Source organism: Scardinius erythrophthalmus (assembly GCF_964197995.2).
Source record: "Scardinius erythrophthalmus genome assembly, chromosome: 13".
Lineage (NCBI taxonomy): Eukaryota > Metazoa > Chordata > Actinopteri > Cypriniformes > Leuciscidae > Scardinius > Scardinius erythrophthalmus.
Genome location: NC_138233.1, coordinates 23,893,434 through 23,916,269, shown reverse-complemented (window position 1 = coordinate 23,916,269; position 22,836 = coordinate 23,893,434). Strand labels below are relative to the sequence as shown.

General features: G+C 36.0%; 1 protein-coding gene across 1 annotated transcript; it reads left to right on the top strand.

Moving 5' to 3' along the window:
- The first annotated feature begins 1,961 nt into the window (after positions 1-1,961).
- ccdc69 (coiled-coil domain containing 69) lies at positions 1,962-19,008 on the top strand. The gene is made up of 9 exons (XM_081382587.1): positions 1,962-2,440; positions 12,741-12,804; positions 13,101-13,276; positions 15,301-15,388; positions 15,516-15,589; positions 15,735-15,836; positions 15,920-16,039; positions 16,568-16,665; positions 17,816-19,008. The coding sequence occupies exons 1-9, from the start codon at positions 2,393-2,395 to the stop codon at positions 17,988-17,990; spliced, it is 945 nt and encodes a 314-aa protein (XP_081238713.1). The 5' UTR covers positions 1,962-2,392; the 3' UTR covers positions 17,991-19,008.
- Positions 19,009-22,836: the final 3,828 nt, after the last annotated feature.

Below are 22,836 nucleotides of genomic sequence, written 5' to 3'. Positions count from 1 at the left end.
CCGAGACCCTGCAGCTGCCTGTCAATGGAAAGTTTGTCACTTCTCAGCAACAACTGCTCTATCGTTTTTATGACAGATTAGAGACCTTCCTATAAATAGACAGAGTTTCGACAAAAAGGAAAGTCTCAAATTACCCAGATGATCTGAAGTCGACGTATCGTATTAGAGCTTAATATATACCAAACAAGAGGCCAAAAATAGATGCATCTCTGACACTTTACTGTATACACCATATATAGAGCAGTGAATGTGATCAGCTCAGCCGGTTTACATTTTGTCCAATGAACATTTAACAATGTTTTATGTTATGAAAGGCAGTGACGGATTGAAAGGTTTAAATACCCATTTGTCTCTCTTTCTAAACTTAAACTTAAAGTTGAACTCATTTGTTAAAATGACAAGGGTGATGAAATCTCAACATGGCAGCCAGTATAAACCTTATGTTTACATTCAGCATGTGCATCCACATACCTCACCGCTGACTATGGATCACTGCTGTTTTGACAGTTTCTCTAAACAATTCCTCTAAAGCAGCAGGGGGACAATATGGCCAAATACAGTACAACTTAAAATGCTCTCTGTTGAGCATGTGAGCTTCACATTTCTACTCCTCAGTTAAACCTGCTGCATAATACGGCCGTCTTACCATCAGAACTCATTTTAATTTGGAGACAGATGACCAATATTATGCTTAGAGAAGGAAATGTCCAATATATTTGTTCATTTCAAGGTTTCTTCTAGCTGGCCAGACTGTCAAACAGTATCTATCTGTGTATCTGTCGGTAAAGGCATATAGCTATAGCAATTAACCCTCAAAATTCAAGATTTTTGAGGTTTAGAATACCAGACTTAACTTTTTACAGATTTTGTACTGTGTTTTCGGTCGAAGTCCACAGTAATCGATTGTCGAGTTCACGCGCATAGGTTTAGTTACCTATGATCACGCGCGTGAACTCGGCAGTCGATTACTATGGACTTCGACCGAAAACAGGAAGAAAATACAGGTATGTGCGCTGGCTGAAACAACATCATTTTTATTCATATCTTTCACATCTACTGCAGTCAGATTCACCCGTGTTCACTCTGAAGGAATCACTCACATGACCTGTGCACTTGTAATGACACATCAAGGATGTTAAGAGGCTAAAAGCAGGTTTAAAACTTGCCCCATTTAAGTCAACAGGGTGCACATTTTAAAAAGAGGATAACACGGTGTAGGCAACACCGATTTTTGTCGTTGTTCTCTGTATTGACAGCACTCCAAATTTACAAAAAAATGAGCTCAATGTTAAAATTGACCGGAGTTCTCCTTTAAAGTCGGCATGAAACAGAAAGAGCGATAATCATTTCTTCCCTCACATTACATTTTTTACTGAATCATTTTCATTTTGGGGAAATTTTATATTCATAAATGTAAGTGCCTTTAAACAAAGCCATTGTTTTGTTTTTGAGAAATAATTTTTGGATTTTCATCTTTAAGAATGTTAAAATTGAAAAGTGGAAGAAGACGACTTGGTTTATTGAAGAAATGTTTCTTTACACTGTGAAAAAAAGTTGCTGCCTTAAATTTTTATGTACAATCAACTGGGATATTTAAGTCACTTAACTTAAATCACATTAAACTGACTTAAAAATTTGTTGAATCTTGTATAACATAAAAAAACAAAAAGTTGAAAATTGCTTAACTTCTTTCGATGGGTTAAAGCAATGTAAAAACATATGTTGCCCTAACTTATTGATCATATATATATATAAGTTTAATTTTTTTACAGTGTAGGGTTGTGCTCTGTTCTTTAGGAATTTTATGTGATTTTTGTATTTCCTTATTGTAGTGTTTTCCTGCAATAAGTGAAGTCGATATCGGAGTGGGCGGGACTTGATTTTGTCCATCGGTAATTGGTTGGATGGTTGTGGTTTGTTATTGCTGTGATGTCATATGAGTGACAGGTTGTCCCTCCCTCGCGCCATCGGAGAAGAAAGAGGGGAAGTTTACATGAATTTTAAAAATAATTAATATATACTGATAAATCATTTATAATAAATACTGCTACATTCTATTACATTTTTTGATTTCATAGTGACTTTAAGATAGGCATAATCTTTTTCCTTTTCTTTTTTTTTTTTCCAAAGTCATTTGCACTTCGAGGAAGCTGCGGTGACATCAGTTGACGTGCACGGATTCACCAATTTCCCGCTAGTCTCGGCGAAGTTGTCCATGTAAATGTAGCCTGCGTTTTTGGAACGCAGCCCTGACCCTGCAGTTCCCGCCCCCTGTCCCAGCCTCAACCTATTCGAGCGGATCAATGAGGCTGAGCTCATATTTGAACTGCTGCACACAGACAAAAACTTACTAGCGAAGACGCGGTAGAATATAGCGACGAGGCAGCGGAGTATGGGTTGTCACAACAGCAAAAACTGTGGCCAGGTCCCCCGGAAAAGGGTAAGTTAGGTCGTTTTAGTATTTTCATAAAAAATGCCAGTTTACAATGAGACCCGCAGCAACGTTAGAGGTGTTGCAAATACACCACGTGTAAGTTAAATGTATTTGTATCATGGGAGCCAGTCTTGTTTTGTTCTCTCAAATCACTTGTTACTTCCTCTCCAATCCGTTAGTCGATGCGAAAGCTCTCATGTTAGTTTGTCGACTTGTGAAAGCTTTAATTAGACACAGATGACGGGTTCAGCACTGTTGTTTAAGATGTGCTGCTGACATCCGTTATGACCAATTTAAGGTGTGTTATCCTACAAGTGTTATCACTTTGCTCAGTTTTAAATTGTTCCGCATATCGGTCAATAACAAATCAAGATGTACGAATTTGTACTTTAAACATTTACCATTACCTGCAAATATTATTGATTTAATGGTGTTGATAAGGTACAGTACAGCTTAGTCAATATTTTCTAAACGGTTTTTATATTTTCAAAAGAAATATGTTTTAAAAATATTACTTTTTTTATTATTATTCCAAACTATATATTTTTCAAGAGTTTCAGCATTTTAATGGGACATTTTGAAAACATGTCTGTCATAGAAAAGGCATAGTCAATTTTTTTTTATTAATTGCTTTTTTAATGTTAATGCATGCCAAAAAAAAAAAGAATAGTAGATTCATTTCATTAGTTCATTTATAATAGAAGTACCTCTAGCACCTTATTCACGCTTTAAAAATGAAATTCCTGGGGCCTTTAAACATTCAGGGGAAATCTGGCTTTGATAGCAACAGGGTCAAGCTTTCATTAGCCCAGATTGCTGAAGGATTTAGATTCACTGGGCTCGAATGTGACAGACACAGGGTCCCAAATTTCCCACTGCAAGTTTTAATGTGACCTATAAACAGACAGAGTTCCTTTGGTCCTGTTAATCACATAGCCATGTGTCAGTATACTTGACATGGACAACTGGAGAAGTGTGAAAAGTCTCTGAAGACTAAACACAGAAAGCTTTACACTCACTATTACAGCCTTTATTGGAGTTGCATCAAAAGCACATAACCACATGACGGTGAAGTGTAATAAAGCCAAGGGTTCATTAAAGTTCCAGAACATTTGGTTCCCTGCCACAGAGAGCCAGTGAATGCATAACAGCGTTGTTGTGTGGATTACTGAATTATGAAATGGAGGCCGTTTCTTTTCTTGCTTTTTATTTCTGAATTCTCATTTAAACAGTCTCACATGACAGAGAGAATCTCAGTAGTGATTAACCAGGATGATTTGACTCTTATTTGTTGTTCTTGATCGAGGGTGTCGGCTTAGACGAATAGTATGTTTTTATTATATGCAGCACAAAAAGATGAAGTTCTTTTCAATGTGACGAAAGAGAAAGGTGACCAGGGGCCATCAAGCCCCCAGAATCATGATAAAAATAGTTACAAGTCATACTGAAGTTATGTGACTTGCTTTGTACAAGTTAAGAGAGAAATTTAAGTCACTGATAGTCTTCGTCACCGCTCTCAAATCTTAATCGTGTTTTAAAATTTGTTTTGTGTGAAAAGCTTCAGAAACGGTGTTGAGAAACACATCTATGGAAGTAAAATAATGTCAAATGTTTTTGAAATAAAAAGCCTGTTGAATTGCACTACTTGAAAAAAAATAGGCATTGCATTAACCATGCTTGCATTTTAATGCATTGTATTTTTAGGGCTTGCATTTTTATGGGCTGAAATTCAACATAGTTGAATATTTAAGCTGTGAATATTTCAATTAAAAACATTTCAAACACATTTTCATTATTAAAAATTCAATAATCCATATTCACCTTTCATATTTCACTTCAAAATATTCAAACTGTTTAAAAATACAACCTATAATATTCAACAGGCAATTTTCGGTCCATTTTATGTCGCTTTGCAAAATTCGCTTCCACAAATTCAGTGGTTCAAATTCGACAGTAAATTCAACGGAACTGCAGGAAAAGCAATAGACTACCGAGATACTCTCCATCTGCTGTTAGTCAACCTCACCAGCAGGGGGTGCAAAAGCGCTTGTTGTTGACGAAGACAGAGCAACAGTTAGAGCAAGCCATTCATTCATAAAATGAAAATGAGCTGTGTCAGTATATATGCGGAAAAGATGATAAAGACACAAAAGCTGTGTTTATGTTTCATTCAATAACTTGTTACTTTCCCTGTGTAGCATGTCATCAGCTTTCTCTACATGAACAGGATTATAATCGGTTTCCCTCAATATACCTCACACTCGAGGATTCCCCTTCTGTGGGGACAAAACGCTTAACGTAGTTTATGGACTAATACATTGATATAAAAGACCAAACTCGCACCTTATTGGGGATGTAGGCTATAGGCTACTATATAGGCTAGATGGACTAAGAATATGAACGTAACGTGCAAAGTTTCATGCTGAGCGTTTCGTGATATACTGGCATAAAATCAACACTTGATCAATACTAACACTTTCTCTTCTCTTTTCTCTCTCTCTCGCTCTCTCTCTACAGTATATATATATATATATATATATATATATATATATATATATATATATATATATATATATATATATATATATATATATATATATATATATATATAGGCTATGCCTACGTGTATTGCATTAGCTTAAACTGGGAAGAGTCATAGCACTTGCATATTGTTGTCCTCCTATTGTTAGTTTAACTGTAAATCGCTTTGGATAAAAGCGTCTGCTAAATAAATGACTAAATGTAGCCTAATAACTGTAAAATTGGCTTGACATTGGACATTCGCACATTTAGGGACCGTCTCAAAAGTTGCATAAAACATTGGCATACACGTTTCTAACTTCAATAGCCAACTTTAATTTATTTGAATAAATATCAAAAATCCAAAGGGTGCGCATTATGCCTGACACTACATGAACACTTTACAGTTGGTTTTATGACTGTAAGTCGTTCTATTCAAATGCTATTGAAGTTAGAAACGTGTATACCAAAGTAGTATACACTTTAGAGACGGTCCCTAAATGTGCGAATGTCCAACGTCAATGCCAGTCTATCACTGGGGAAACGCTCAGCATTAAACTTTGCGCGTTATTCTGAGTCAATCTGCTTGCCTGCGAGTTTGGTCTTTTATATCACTGTAGTCCATTAAGCTACACGTTAAACGTTTTATATGTCCAGCTGGGGAATCCTTAAGTATTGAGGGAAACCCTAATAGCCTGCATGCAGCACATCGCCACAATATAAAGTTAAGGCAACTAAACAACCAAGAGAAATATGTCAATCTCAAAAATGTAATATTGGATCTGTATATCCGCATCGGGGAATAACATTATAATCTTATTCACGGTAGAGAAAGATGCTTGTAGGCTACACAGGGAAAGTAACCGTGAAGACATAAAACTGCCGTCATAATAATCACAAATACACTTGCATTGCTGTTAAATGAGTTTTATGAATGAATGGCTTGCTCTAACTGTTGCTCTGTCTTCGTCAACAACACGAGCTTTTGCACCCCCTGCTGGTGAGGTTGACTAACAGCAGATGGAGAGTATCTCGGTAGTCTATTGCTTTTCCTGCAGTTCCGTTGAATTTACTGTCGAATTTGAACCACTGAATTTGTGGAAGCGAATTTTGCAAAGCGAAATAAAATGGACCGAAAATTGCCTGTTGAATATTATAGGTTGTATTTTTAAACAGTTTGAATATTTTGGAAGTGAAATACGAAAGGTGAATATGGATTATTGAATTTTTAATAATGAAAATGTGTTTGAAATTTTTTTAATTGAAATATTCACAGCTTAAATATTCAACCATGCTGAATTTCAGCCCATAAAAATGCAAGCCCTAAAAATACAATGCATTAAAATTAGGGCTGGGCGATAAAACGATAACGATATGTATCGCGATAGACACTTAATCAATATCAATAAAAAATGCGTTCGATAAAACGTTCGATAATTTATTTATTTTTTTCGTTGGAAGAAACCAGCAAAGCAAGTTTGATTGCATGAACAAAGGCACTCACTCTCTAGTAACTAGATAAAACAGAAAAAGTCAGCTCGCCTGACTTAAAGTCTGACCGTAGTCAGACCAATGTCGTCTGCAGATAATGCAAGACCGTCGTCAGTTTCTCTGTTATTCGCGTGCTGATGCGCTGTTCTAGCATGTGCGTTTCTCAGCGCATACATGTGAAGCTCACATGCACTAAAAGCCTGTCTACCAGCGCCTGAATACTAAGTTATCTTTCGAGTCTTATTTTGCTAATACTATTATATACACACAAGGTTTACATAAACTAGTCGGATATGTCTAAAGTAAAAGCAAACTTGAGAAAATTGAGAGAAAATCTGCTTGTCAAATGCGTGTATAATAGACGCGTCGCGCGCAGCTCTTAAAGAGACAGTAATAGTAAACACGTTGCCGCTTGTCCTTAAAGGGATAGTTCACCCAAAAATAAAAATTATCTCATTATTTACGCACTCTAATGTTGTTCCAACCCTATATTAATTGCCTTCTAATATTTTCTAATATTAATATTTTGAAGAATGTGGGTATCCAAACAGTAGCTGGTCCCCATTGACTTCCATAGGAGAAAAATATACTATGGAAGTCACTGGGGTACATAAACTGTTGGTCATTCTTCCAAATAACTTTTATTTTCAACAGAAGAAAGAAACTTATTCGAGTTTAAAACAATGTGAGAGAGTAAATTATGAAAATTAGAATTTTAAGGAGAACTATCCCTTTAATGTTAATAAAACAACAAAATGTAAAGAGAAAATCACTCACAGCTCTTGACTAATAACTTTATTAATAGCTTTAATAAGTATCAATGTATAATTTATAGAAAATAGAAAGAAATAGATTTATAGAATTTATAGAAAGAAATCATAATATTATATTATTGCCATATCGCCCACCCCTTTATAAAGCATTTCTTACGTATTCTTTAATTTTGCACCTTAATGTTAAGAGATAATTGTTAAGTGTTCATTGTGATTTTAGACTTTTGAGTTTTCCATGGTCGTGTTGACATTTCTGCCTTTATAACTGATGGGATTATAATCAAAGGTAGGTTAAGTTTAAAATAAAAAAAACTTTAAATGTAATATATTTGTCTCCTGGACTGGTCCTTATTTTAAATATGTTATAAAAAAATCAATAATTATCGATATCGACCGATATGAAACACTTATATCGTGATACAGTTTTCAGCCATATCGCCCAGCCCTAATTAAAATGCAAGCATGATTAATGCAATGCCTATTTTTTTTCAAGTAGTGCAATTCAACAGGCTTTTTATTTCAAAAACATTTGACATTATTTTACTTCCATACACATCTCTGATCTGAAGTCAGGAGATTTTGCTCTCTGTGGAGAGACATTTTGCACTTGTGAGTGTTTTGAGGCTGTGTGTGTAGGTTATATCTCGGGAGACATTTGGCATGCAGTCTTCAAAACATTAAATCACCTGTGAACGGTGCCAGCCATCTTCAAACATTCACACTGGGATGTAGAGCTGCACCATTTAAACTGAGATCATAATTCTAAAAAGATAACTGAAAAAAAAAAACACGTGATTTACTAGAGGTTCTGATGAAGTGTTAATTACTGCAGTCCATTAAAAAAATTAGTTTGAGTGAGTGATTCAATGACTCACTCATAAAGACTTTGAATGAATCTCTTGAAATAATGATTTGATGACAAATACATTTTTAACAGCCATTTGTCGCCACCTACTGGCATAACGATGTAATTGATTTATTATAATTTCTTTTTAAAGGTGGTATCAGTGATTTCAGGCCCAAAAATATTTTTATCACATTCATCTAATCTTTCCTAACGATCCGCTAGCTGCCCGGCCCATAAGCATGCCGTCAAAAAAACACGTCTCTGTAGGCAGCCTAGGCTCTGAGATCTGCACACAAAAACAAATGGTTTAGCCAAACACTCTAAACCAAAACAAATAGTGTTCCAACCAATCACAGACGGGGGGAGGGTGTTGTGAGGTTTTGTGCTCGTGCACGGCTGCACGCGAAGTCAGAGCTGAAGAAAAAGCTGGCTCATGTAAAGCATGAGATTTACACAAAAGATGTAAAGACATCTTATAATGATAAAGCTTTCTATTTCGAATAAATGCTGTTTATGATGGATATTAAGCATCTAAGCAACTGTTTTCAACATTTATAATAATAATAATGTTTCTTGAGCACTGAGCAGCATATGAGAATGATCTCTGAAGGATCATGTGACACTAAAGAGTAGACTGGAGTAATGATGCTGAAAATTCAGCTTTGCGTCACATGAATAAATGATATTTTAAAATATATTCAAATTGTAATAATATTCCGCAATGTTACTGGTTTTACTGTATTTTTATATTTAAATTTTATATTTATTTTAAATTGTTTTCAAATAAAGCATAAGAGACTTCTTTAGAAAAAAACATTCGTACCCACCCCAAACCTTTGAACGGTTATAAATGTGTGGGATTTGAATAGTTTGTTCCTATTAATATGATCTATAAGCAGTGGCCTTGTATAAATTTCTTAAAATGTTTATTATTTAGAAATAGGGTTGTAACGGTATGAGATTTTCACGGTATGATAATCGTCTCAGAAAATATCACGGTTTCATGATATACGGTATTAAACAATCCTTATTATTATTTTAATCATCTGCTACAATGCCCCTTAAATTAATGAAAACAGATAGGGTTTTTTGGTTGAACATATGGTTTATTAAAACAAACTTTTTTAATGAAAAAAAAAAACTTTTTTGTGTGAGTCTATCTTTTGGAAAAAATAAGAAAGAAAAAATAAATTCCCATTTGAACAAACATGTCTAATCAATTGAATTCATAAAACCTTAAATTATTTTTATTCTTAATTTATTAATTATTATTTAAGTTAATTATAAGATAGTAGAGTCTTATGAAATGTATTTTATTTCCTCAGAAATTCTGGGTAACTTGTCTGATATAATTTGTCTGGATTCTATGATTTAATACAAATATATTATTGAAAATGCAATCAGATGAAATGTAACAACTTTTGTTTGTCTGGATAGGGTTACTAAATTAAAACAGACACAAAACTATATTTCTTAATGTTTAAATAAACTTTATTATTGTTGTTGTTATAACTAAGCTATATTCTATTGTACAATAGTAACATTTCTTTAAGCTAAATCGAACTTTTATTTTGACAGGTTGTACTAAAGACCTATGAGTTTCAGTCAGAGTGTATTTGATGATGATTCTTTTAAATAAAAGCAGAGCAGCTCTGGATATGTTCATGTGTTCACGTCCTCATATGAGTGAGACGGCAGACGCTTTAAACACCATGAGCGTCGTCACACATATTTGAGTATGTACTAGGCGAAATGGCGCTGCTCATTCACACAGAACAAGCAGAATATACAGGGTGGGCCATGTATATGGATACACCGTAATAACATGGGAATGGTTGGTGATATTAAAGTCCTGTTTGTGGCACATTAGTATATGTGAGGGCTCGGACATATCTTTATGCCTGTCGGACTCGGGTCGGGTTCGGTTACTGCTCTTTCGGACGCGTGCCGGGCTCGGACAGAAAAATTCGGCCCGATCCGCACTCTAAACCCATCTTCGAGGAAAATCCCGCGTTCGTTTTTCAGATAACAAAAGTATAACGTTACTTGTTTTCGGCGGGGGAAAACCATAGGGGAAAACGAGCGCACATGTATGGGTGGAGTCTAAGCAGTCAAGTGAAAAGAAGTTGCATATGCGCAGATGAGATCTGGTTTAATTTTTTTTTTTTTCAAAACCGTGGATTGGCAAATATTTACGATATGATAATCGTACATGCCAATATCGTGATAAATCGTCATACCGGTATACCGTTACAACCCTATTTAGAAATGAAAAGTAATATTTCAGTTGTCCGACTCCTACCTATTCGCTCTGTGCACAAAATGGCGACCGTTGACGTTTCGAACTTGAGTGTGTGGGCCAGTACTTCCGGTGAAAACTTCCGGTGATCTGACAGCCAGAGCGGGAGACAACAGCGACCGAGGTCCATTACCACAGCGATATTTTTCACATTGAGTGTTTTTAGGATTCAAGAGAGGTGACTTGCCTTTCAGAGGGTGACAGCCTCAGCACTTGATTGTTGTGTGCCGTTATGTACCATGTCGTCACGTTATAACAGAGAAGTCAGCTTTCATGCATTCCCCGTTGACGCTGCGGAACGGGCATGAGTGGATACAGAAGATCCGGAGGGGTGACTTCAACCCGACCAAATTTTTAAATGCAGAATTGTGTATTTCACCTGTGCGTTTCTATGCTTTCTATTACTGCATTTATTTTGTGCAAGTGAGATGAGTAAAGACCATCTGTTTAATAAATCATTATCTGTCTGGTGTTTATATGCAGCACATACAGTATTTTTCTACGTGTGTAAAATATACACAAACTTACCCATACATTTTTTTGTGGTACCTACAGTTAAAAATGCAAAATATGTGATAATTGATCGAGCGATTGATGTAAGTAAAAATATATGCGCAGAATTGAGAAAATAGTATTTATGGAGATAAATTGTAGGCAGCCTATCACAGGGCAAACATGTGAATGTTCACGGTGCATTTTATGCAAACAACTCTAATCGTAGTTATAACTCTATTGGGTCATTGACGAATAAGGTTTTTAAAAGTGTAAAAAAAAATAGAATGGAGATATAACTATATTTGAAACCATTTTTTAGTTTACTTAGTTTTTTTTAGTTTAAGATTTTGTGGTTTGTACAATCAATTAACACTGTTTTTTGTCATTTTTTACAAGATGGAAAAAATCTCACCAAAAAGTCATTGGTTTAACCACTGATTTGAAAGTTAAAAACGGATTTGACATTGATGTTGAGATAGTATATAGTGTGTACCACAGAAGAAATTAAAACAAATTATCACTGATCTCATAAATGTAATCATTTATTGGACTACTCTAAACACTCCAACATATTCAAGTAAAACATTGCACAGGGAAAGGAGAAAAGGGGAAATGTAAAAAAAAAAAAGAGCCTTGTATTTGTATTATTGTAGTTCCTTTAGTTATTAAAAGCAATATTATTCCATTTAAATATTTACTATATCGGTTTTACCGAATGACTTTTTGACACTTCAAAATCTTTAAAATACCTTTATATGTAGTATAATATAATTAAAACCTTTTGGATTCAGTAAAAGAGATCAAGTTGTACTACCTTACATACTTTGGATGTTATATATTTGTTTTTTATTATTATTAAGGCCTTTGGACAACAAAAAAAAGACCCGTCACGTCATTGACCCATTTACAGCATAATTGTTATTGCGTATGCAGCATGAGTCAAATACAATCTTCTGTTCGTGAACAGTTGTATTTCATTCATTAATCTGACTACTGTTTTTACTTACATCTATTGCTCGATCAATATTATTATCACATATTTAACATTTTTAACTGTATGGTACGACAAACAATTTAATATGGGTAAGTTTGTGTATATTTTACTCATAGTAAAATACTGTATGTGCTGCATATAAACACCAGACAGATAATGATTTATTAAACAGATGGTCTTTACTCATCTCACTTGCACAAAATAAATGCAGTAATAGAAAGCATAGAAACGCACTGAAAATGATATGCATTTAAAAATTTGGTCGGGTTGAAGTCATCCCTCCGGATCTTCTGTATCCACTCATGCCCGTTCTGCAGCGTCAACGGGGAATGCATGAAAGCTGACTTCTCTGTTATAAGTAACGTGACGACATGGTACATAACGGCACACAACAATCAAGTGCTGAGGCTGTCACCCTCTGAAAGGCAAGTCACCTCTCATGAATCCTAAAAACACTCAATGTGAAAAACATCGCTGTGGTAATGGACCTCGGTCGCTGTTGTCTCTCGCTCTTGCTGTCTCCCGCTCTGGCTGTCAGATCACCGGAAGTACTGGCCCACACACTCAAGTTCGAAACGTCAACGGTCGCCATTTTGTGCACGGAGCGAATTGAGAAATACAAGTCAAGTTTTCAAAGTGAGCTGTACTACTGCGAGTGATTTGTCGATGATATCATGCTTGTGCAATCTTGAGTGCATATCTCACCGGTAATGGAAGACTGCGCTGGAATGCAACAAATATCAATTTATAAGACACCTGTGAAAGAGTTGCACATGTAGATCCAGCTTGTCAGATAGTTTTTGAATGATTAATCCTGTGTCTGCTGCCTTTGGCTTCAATGCAATAAATCAAACTTTTTTCTTTTTTTTTTCTCTCTCTTCATTTAGAAAAAAAATAAAGCACAAGAAGATGAGAAGCACATAAAGGACATCAAACTTCAAGATGCAAGTGGTAAGTGCTTTCTCCCATTCATGTGAACATGTGCATGATGCATGTGCTATGGTTATTATCTATTAATGTGTGCTTTTCATGCGTGTCATTCAGAGCCTTTTGAATGTCCCATAATCCCATTGTGAAGTGTGTTGATCTTGGCAGAGCCAGGCTTTGGTAGTGCTGATGTTAGGTTGCAGGGACCTGTTAATATTCTTGTGTTGCTGGCCGTGGGCGATCCTGGCTTGAGTTCATGGATATATTGTTTCTGATGTACCGTTGAGCAAACAATGTAGTGTTCGCTTGTTCTCCCCTAGTCACACACTCTTCTGAGGAGCAACGCTCTGGTTTGGAGAATCAGTTGGAGACCTATGAGTGGCAGCTAAAGATACTACATGCAGTTTTGACTGCTTCAGGAGACCAGGAGAGAGAGCAGCTCCTCAAGGACCGTCCTGGAGACATTTGCACTTTAGTCCACAGCATTACAGAGAAGGTAGGGTGTAAATAAAAGGTTTTCGTATTGAAAGCCTTTTCTTTTTGTCTTGTGAATGAATCTCTTAGCAAGTTCATGCAGCTTCATGTAGCCATTCAAGAAAGACGAGTATTCTGATCCCGGATTATGTCAGCAGCTTATACATTATGGAGCTGTCAGCAGCAATAAACAAGACGTGCTTTTCCATTACAGCATAATCGGGATCAATGCCGTTTCTGCGCACTGTTGTTCTGATTGTCTGTACAGGGTTTGGGAATGTGTGCTGTGGCACATCTGTCCTTGTGCTAAACTCTGATCAACAAAGCTAAACCTGTTTGCAGGGAGGGATGTAATTCATTGCCCTGTAAAGAGGACTGGCTTGTGTGTTTAAACACTGCTTGTTTTAACAGGGGAAAACAGAAGACGGCATGGTTTTTCTTTACCTTTCACCAAGAATTTATTTGTAGACTTATTTATTATCTAAAATTATATATCACTGTTAAACTAGTTGAGTTAAACATGCATACACACACACACACACACACACACACACACACAGCTATTTAAATGGATAGATTTGTATTGTTTTTAATAAACAGCTTTTTATAAATGCTATAATCAAACCCATACCCTAACAGAAAACTCTCTGCATTTTTACAATTTAAAGTGCCCCTAATATGCTATTTTAAAGGTTCCTAATTTTGTGATTGGAGGTCTCCTACAATAAGTTTACATGCATCCAAGGGCAAAAAACACTTTAATTTTCTCATAATATACATTGCAACATCACCTCATTTCTCAGTGTCTGAAATAGTTCGATAAAAGATTCGGTCTGTCTAAACCCCTCCTTTCCAGGAGCCCACTCTGCTCTGATTGGTCTGATGGCCCAGTCTGTTGTGATTGGTCTACCACTTACAGTGCATCCGAAAAGAATTGTCATATTTGAATTTCAGCTCTGGAGGCTTCCTCAACACTTGATGCAGAATGATGCGAACCGTAACGATGACATTGGTTTCACCGCATCAATTCGAGCCTGAGTCCTCATCCATGCAAAATGGATTTGCGGACATGTCAACAACATGAACCAAACTCTTCCAGGCCTCAGCTACAACTAGTGTTTGAGGGTCAATGTAGATGTTGTTCATGGGCTGTCAATGAAGACCAAAGGCTGGCATAATGCTAATTTCTTACAAACCTACATAGGTTTGTGCAGGAAGTAAGACTGGAATTAATGATGACTCATTTTAGGCAGTTCAGAATCAGTTCTTTGTTTTGGGGGACAATAGCTCCATTGAGACTCTTAGATCTTTGAAACTTTGCAGACCTTTTACATTCATAAACGATTTAAACACTACATGAGGTGATATCCAAACTCAAAGAAGGTTGTGTCAGATAATAGCTTCTTTAGAGGTTTAAATAGCTAAGCTAATAAAATCTTTCATTAATGTGATCATAACGTGTAGATTATACAATAATAGTTAAATGTTTTGGTTTTTATTATACAATGTGAAATAATTCTAAATGTATAGTTCTGCTAACTCTGGCCGTTATCTAAACATTTTTACATTTCACATGCTTTTCTATACCTAAAGAGTTCACATGTTTGCTTGTTTTCTACTTTTCCTTCACTATCCATTACAGCTATCCATTTAGTTTTGTAAATATTTTTTTACTGTGGCATTTTTAATAATTAATTATTTTCTTCTTTTTTTTCTTTTTCAATTTTCATGAGAAATCAGTCAAGTTTGTTCAAATGTTTGACTGGTAGTGTATGTGTGATTCAGATTTTGGTCAATTAGTTTTTTTTTAACCAAATTTGGTAAAGGTTATTAAGTAATGGATAATGTACATCCAGCCGGTTGTTATCGCAGAATAAACCCAGACAGGGTGATCAGGAAATATTGTTATTGTACATAATTCTTTATTATTTAAGTTTTCTTCTTATGATTATTTTAATTTCTGCTACTCTGAATTTGCCATGAAAAAAGCCTTTGCTGCTTAAATTGCATTAGATAGTAAATATGCATGATGTCTTGTGTTAACAGGTTAAGACTGAGATAACCGCTGATCTAAATGATCTCCATGAAAAACAGATGAGGAGCACCTTAGAACGGCATCAGAGTGCAACTGAAGGTCAGAGCATGGCAGCACATGTAATTATAATAACAGATGTCATGTACGGACACAAATGTGAAGTACCAAGTCACTTTGTCAAACACATCTAGGTAATTATAGCAGTATTCATTGATTTGCTTTGCAGAGCTACAGCGATTACACAATGAAGAGAAGAGCGTTTTAAATGAGTCGCACACAGCAGCTGAGAATGCTTTGAAGGTAAAGCACGTCTATTTGTAACATCACTTCTCTAATTTGCCCTTAATTCATGTGATTGAGAACTGATCTAATATACTTCCCACGTCAAGCCAGTCATGCCAGATTTGACTTTGAAATGATTGGTCTGAACTTTCCATGAACTCAGGATCAGATTGAAGGGCTGACATCAGAGCTGAAGCTGTTCAACGAGTTAAAGCGCAGAGCGGAGGAGTCCACACTCAAGAGAGACCTTCAGAGAAATATTGAGGTTTGTTATGAGAATGGAGATCTATTGTCAAAGCATGCTTCAGATAGCTGTACTATTCAGCTGCATCTGTCTTTTCATCCAAGACTCATGGCAGCCCTGGTGAATTCTGGGAGCAGGAGCAGGAGAGCCTGTTATTTGTCATTGAAATGAAGCTTGAGCGGTTGCAGGACCAGGGGAACAAGCTGCTGCAGATGGAAACACTGGTAACTTTTATTGATATCTAATTAGAGGGCAAGGCTGTAACCTTAATTTCCTTCGGGATCAATAAAGTATCTCTATCTATAGACATAGACCAATTTAGACCAGATTAATATGCAGTTTTCAATTAGCAGATCAATTTTACGTTTGATCCCCTATCTAAAACAGTTGGTTACATCATGTTAAAGATGTATGTCATCTCTCTCTCTCTCTCTCTCTCTCTCTCTCTCTCTCTCTCTCTCTCTCTCTCTCTCTCTCTCTCTCTCTCTCTCTCTCTCTCTCTCTCTCTCTCTCTCTCTCTCTCTCTCTCTCTCTCTCTCTCTCTCTCTCTCTCTCTCTCTCTCTCTGAGAAAGAGAAGTTATGTACAAAAATGAGAGCAGGTGCACATAATTTGTGTATTCACGTTGTCTATTTGAATGTGGCAAATTGACCTATTTGTTTGCAAATAGAAATGCAGAAGTTTCCAATTGAGGCCAAAACATTGATACACGCTTTACTGACTTTCTGCTGCTTGTTTTGTACTGATTGACAGGTAGAGAAGAATCTCTCATTAGAGGATCAGCTCCTGCATGTTCTCCAGCAGAATGAGGACTACAGGGGCCGGATAGAAAACTACCAGAGCCTCATACAGTAGGTTTACTTCTCTTTGCAAACAATTATTATAGACAGAGTGTTTTAAAGTGCCCCTGTTATGCTTTTTCGAAAATTACCTGTCATGTAGTGTTTATATATATATATATATATATATATATATATATATATATATATATATATATTTGTGATTGTAAAGGTCTTCAAAGTTTCAATGATCAAAATGTACAGATAAAATGAGTTATTGTCTCCCAAAAGAACGAATCGATCCTGGGTTTAGAGAAACTGAATCCTTTATTAAACCGTTTCAGAAAATGTGAGAAAATAGGTGATGATGCAATGTATATTTTGAGAAAATTAAAGTGTGTTTTGACCTTGGATGCATGTAAACCTATTGAAGAAGAACTAAAACTAAAGAGAGAACCAAAACTAAATTAGCAACCTTTAAAATAGCATAATAGGGACACATTAAAATATTGACACAAAGTTTGTGCTTCTTTCAATGTGGAAAAAGTTTGACAAGTTTTACTGTAAATATGTCATGCATTTTAAGTTTATCCTATTAAAAACACACTGCTTCTGTAGTGCTGCTATCAAAGCATTATTCTTCTCGTTGTCCAACCCAACAATGTTTGGGGCAGGACTATTTGTTTTTCCAGCCAATGACAGGAATTTTAGCAATTCTGCTAATAAGTTATACAAAAATGTTATGCATTATCTCAGCAGGACTTTATGAAGACTCCATGTAGACGAAACAAACTCTCTAGTCTCCTATTCTCCAAATATGATAAAATTGCGGCCTCTCTTATTTTTCTCTCGTGCTTTCCTGGTCTCATTTTATTCTTGTTAGCTAAAATGTTTGTATGTGGCGCCACCTGGCGTTTTAGATGCTTTTATGTAGATTCCCTTGCTGTTCACGTGATTGGCCAATTATGAGTTCATGTGTGGTTTAGGTATACTCCACGTTGTGGGGAAATTTTTTTTGCTCCCCATGAGGAAAACAGCCTATAAATCATACTAAGTGATTTTTTTTTTTTTTCATGTAAAAATGCAGAAAGTTTTCTGTGATGGGTAGGTTTAGGGGTAGGGGGTAGAATATAAAGTTTGTTCAGTATAAAAATCATTGTCTATGGAAAACTCACCACATGTGTGATGTATAGACTCCATAAACCTTGTTGTCCTCTTTCAGACGACTGTCCAAGGAGCAGAATGAGCTGCAGGAGGCGCTAGAGAAGCGTTCTCTGCAGAACCAGAAGCTCAGCCAGGAGAAAGAAGAGCTGCTCTTTAAGCTCCTGCACCGCAGAGACTCGTGCTCTTCCTTCCACCTTCCTTCAGTCATACCCACTGAGGTGTCTCCCAGCTGACTGCAACATTAACCCTCGTCACTGTATCCTCACCCTGCCTGGCCGAGGTGCCTTAGCAGCGCTTTTATTTTTTTAAATGCCAGTTTATTATGGAGTGCTGTGAACATGCAGTGCTGAAATGGACTTACTCACTGCATTTATCATTTTTAACTGGCAAAACAAATATTTTTGTACATTTTATTTGAAGAGACATTGCTTATCAGGATTTTTTTGGTTGAATTTATTATTTGAAATGGCTGTGGATGTATGCAGTAGTTATTCATGTTTTTTGTTATTGTACACAGTCAGTGTAGTAGTTTTTGCCTATTTTTTTTATTATTATTTACATAACTGGAAACAGCAGTCAAGCAGGTATTGTGAGCAAAAAAAAAACGGTTATCTTCTTGCCTTAAGACATTATTGGAGCCCAAGCACTTGTACATGTAGCATGAATATTTGGTATCTTTTCAGATGCACTTGCACTTTTATCTCTAGCCATTTCGTTAGAGAGATAATGGGCTTTTGGTGTTTACCCGTATGCTTTTTCCTTTGCACACCTTGCCACATTATCTTGTTTTAAGTCCTGCTTTTCAGTAGTAGGTAAAGTACTGGTGTCCTATTGGGTAAAATCCACACAATGTTTGCTCATACAACCAGTACACATGTATTCCAAGAAGAGAATAGCCGTTTTCTGTTATGCTATTTTTTCAAAGCCAACTTTAAAAGAATAATCTGAAACATTCTGAACAGAAACATTTGACTGTGAACTTCTTGAAATGATTTCATACTTTAAAAGCATTTTAGGCACTATGTCTGATGGCCTTCTTTTTGCAGTGATTGATTTGCCATTTTAAAAGCATAAGTGGTAAATGGGTTGCCTTTGTACCCATATCTCTCTCCACCATTTTCTTTAAACTATTGTGATTCATGCAACATGTTCTGTCATATATACTGTAAGTTTACTTCCAAATCAGTGCCTTTGGTGTTTCCTGTAAACAAGCAATAAAAGCTGCATCAAAGGGATTGTATTTGAAGTTCTGCACATTTCTTCCAGATGACACAATTACTATATACAGTGCTATGCATAAGTTTAGACACCCATGCTAAAGTTGACTAAAAAGAGGAATAAAAAATCATCTTTTGGATATTGAACTTAATGCCTTAATTAAAAAAATTAGGAAAAATCCAACCTTTAAGGACACCAATTTTCTTTGGGAATGAATAATGTATCGTAAATAAATAAATGTTCTTCCTTAAAATACAGGGTGCATAAGTTTGGACACCCCTATGTTAAATTCCCATAGAGGCAGGCAGATTTTTATTTTTAAAGGCCAGTTACTTCATGGATCCTGGATACTATGCATCCTGATAAAGTTCCCTTGGCCTTTGGAATTAAAATAGCCCCACATCATCACATAGCCTTCACCATACCTAGAGTTTGTCATGGTTTTATTTCAGTTAGCCTAATAGCTAGTTTGATTTGCATTGAGAGATGATCTTATGGAAAATACTCCATGCCAAACTCTAGGTATGGTGAAGGCTATGTGATGATATGGGGCTATTTTTAATTCCAAAGGCCAAGGGAACTTTATTAGGATGCATAGTATCCTGGATGCATAGTATCCTGGATCCATGAAGTAACTGGCCTTTAAAAATAAAAATCTGCCTGCCTCTATGGGAATTTAACATAGGGGTGTCCAAACTTATGCACCCTGTATTTTAAGGAAGAACATTTATTTATTTACAAACCATTATTCATTCACAAAGAAAATTGGTGTCCTTAAAGGTTGGATTTTTCCTAATTTTTTAAATTAAGGCATTAAGTTCAATTTCCAAAAGATGATTTTTTATTCCTCTTTAGGAATAAAATCCTCAACTTTAGCATGGGTGTCTAAACTTATGCATAGCACTGTATATAACATGACAACGTTTGGTTATAAAGTTGGTTGTGGGAGATGGCATGCGTTTCCTTTTTTATTTTATTTTTTTATTTTTTTTTATTTTTCTAGAATGAATATCAGATTTGGTCACCTTATATTCTTCACATTAATACATTTTATGAACTTCAAACATCCCAACTGCATGTCAAGGGCTAAGATGTTAATACACATACTCTGTCCCTAGGGGGCGCAATGACTCAAGATAAAAACAGGCGTGAGTATCTTGTGTTGTTGTTCAGACAAGTTTTCAAGTTGTCTGGGTGTTTCACCTTGGCCTGTCGATATATTGTGCCAGGGTAGTTAAATATTGCTGCATGTTATTCGTCAGTCAGCAATTCTCTGAAATGACTGGATTGCTGTTATGTCATGAGATTGTGTGTGCCTCATTCACACATTATGATATTAGAATAGCTGGTAGACAAGCCTTTTTAATCCACATAGAAAATATAATACATTAAAACGTTCCTTTAGCTTTCTGGCCCACAACTGACTTTTCCCCTCATGGATAAGGTCACTCACCTCACAACTTTCACTGTTGCATGTAATGAGACACTGATTGGTGGGTGTTTCTAGTGACAAATAAGAGCATAAAGCCTGGCTGATTGACAGATTGAGACGTTTGCCCTGTGGTGCCCCCCTATTACACTATACCAGCACTTAACATGGAGAAGAGCCTGGCTCTTTTTGCTGGTTGCGCGGATGTTGGGTTCACTGGTTCCCTGACTGTTTGACATGTTTGGACAATACCTGCCTAGCCACTAAGATAAGCACAGGTCAGCCCCCTGTAGTGATGTCAGGAGGTTCCCAGAGCATTTAACAGCCACCTGGGAGAATCTCAAGGGTTTTCATTCCAGCCCAAGTGAACTCGAGCAACATCTGACTTTATAGTGTAAATAAAACAACTTCCTCATTCAATTATTATACGAAAAAGCAACAATATTAAGCATTTTCATATGTCTGCAACAAACATTTCTTGGACTTAGTTGCATGTGCATTTGCTCATTAGAACATCAGGCCATGACTAAATAGCCTAATTTAAAATATATATTTTAAATATCTACATAACATATATGAGGAAAAAAATAACACTATTATTTTAATACAAACGAGGTTGAGAGTAATAAATGTACGGTCTGACCATGACGTCCGATCGCGAAAAATCAAACATGGCGCTACCCTGACGAGGTCTACGAAAAGCAAAACGCTGTTTTGCTATTTGAAAGCATTTAGTCAAATATATTGCCTTAAAATGTGCCTTATAATAGGCTATTATAGGATGCCAAAAATAATACTTCTGGGTTATTATTATTATTTTTAATTAGCTATTTGCCTAATAATAGTCGGTTAATAGGCCTAATACCAATTATTTCATCGTTAGATAAGGATAACTGTTTACCTTTTTAAAGGATATCTAGGCCTAAGGAAAATTTGTCAACCATGTGCTATTACCAAAGTCATTATGCTTATAGCCTACTGTAGCTCATAGTTAGTGAATCGGTTTTCTAACTCTCAATATAGCCTATAGGCCTAATTATTTAGTTCTAGTTTGTAACGTCCCATATCGGCTAGCTCGCGGAGACGTCTTGATGTGCGTGTTTTCATCTGGAAGAAGTATTTTTAAGAGGGTTTGCTAATCTGGATCACATCTGTTTCCTGTATATGTTAAATAGACATTTAGAAAATGTTTTTTAAATGTTTATGATTTAGATCCGACTTTTTAAAGACGTTTGTCTTTGTAGCTACACAGTAAAATATTTCCAGACAAAGCGCTCTTTAAAATAAATCTTGGAGACGTACGTGTTTTGACCTTTTAAAAATTCAATAAAATCGAATCATTTGTAATCTTAGAGAGCACGTTTTTATCTTGGTTGTCTAAATTATTATTATTTTTCATACTGATTGTCGCCCTGCTTTATTGAAACAGTAGCCACTAATAAAACTGTATTTTTGAAAGGGAAAATCTGTAATTCAATCCCATCCACTGAGTTGGCGGGAAGGCGCGCGAGTTTACTCACCTGAGTTTACACGCTGTCCCTTTATGACATCACCTCCAGCCACACTAATGTAATACAATACCTGTCTTTCATTCCATTATCTGTTAATTGCCCAGCCGAAGCGTCCCCATATGCATTAACAGTGCGCAAAATAATATGTTGCTATTAACTTACATCTGCTCCCATGTCGTCTGCGAAATGCGCGCACTTTCGAGTGGTTTATTTAATACAATTTCCGTTTATTAGGCAACCTTTAAATTGCCAAGGGTTGGAGGCAGACACGAATTTTCTCAAATAAGATGATTGCTATTTGGGGCTGCTGCGTTGTTCCTTATCACTTTGACTTAGAACAAAAAAAGGTGAAAATTGCACCCCGGGGAAAACAGCTTTGATTAAAAGGTGTGGGGCTGGTTATCACCCCACTTTTTACACACCACAATCAGCTTGATTTCCTTAACTCCTGTTTCTGTAAAGCAGCATGATATTTTAAACACTGATCGGATTTAGACCAGTGGATCATTTCATCAACAAAAGGCTACGTAATTGTTTAGACACCGGCTTCATGCACCTTGCATGTTATAGAGTTGCATGGGGATTCGCTTTCACGCTAAGCAAAATAAAATAAATTAATACATTTTAATAAATTGTTTTGATCGACGTCAAACCACTTTGCACAATGTTTACGTGTGTTTGCATGAACGGGACAGTGAGGTGATGCTACTCATTTGTTTGTCTAGATTTATTTTTTACAAATGCACCCAAAATCTAACATTTTCAATAATGAACATGTTTTCAGTTTCTGAAAATTAATTTTTCATATTTAGTAATTATCTTGAGTGGTCTTGATATGAAACGAAAAATGTGTCTCATTAACAGGATGAAATAAATAAAAGAAAACTAAATGTTTGCATAATCACCGTGGCAAATTCTTTA

Excerpts from the sequence above, each read along its gene's own strand:
- ccdc69 (XM_081382587.1), top strand. The coding sequence starts at position 2,393 with ATGGGTTGTCACAACAGCAAAAACTGTGGCCAGGTCCCCCGGAAAAGG. Across the intron at positions 12,805-13,100 it reads CAAACTTCAAGATGCAAGTG|TCACACACTCTTCTGAGGAG; the intron begins GTAAGTGCTTTC and ends GTTCTCCCCTAG. Across the intron at positions 13,277-15,300 it reads TCCACAGCATTACAGAGAAG|GTTAAGACTGAGATAACCGC; the intron begins GTAGGGTGTAAA and ends TTGTGTTAACAG.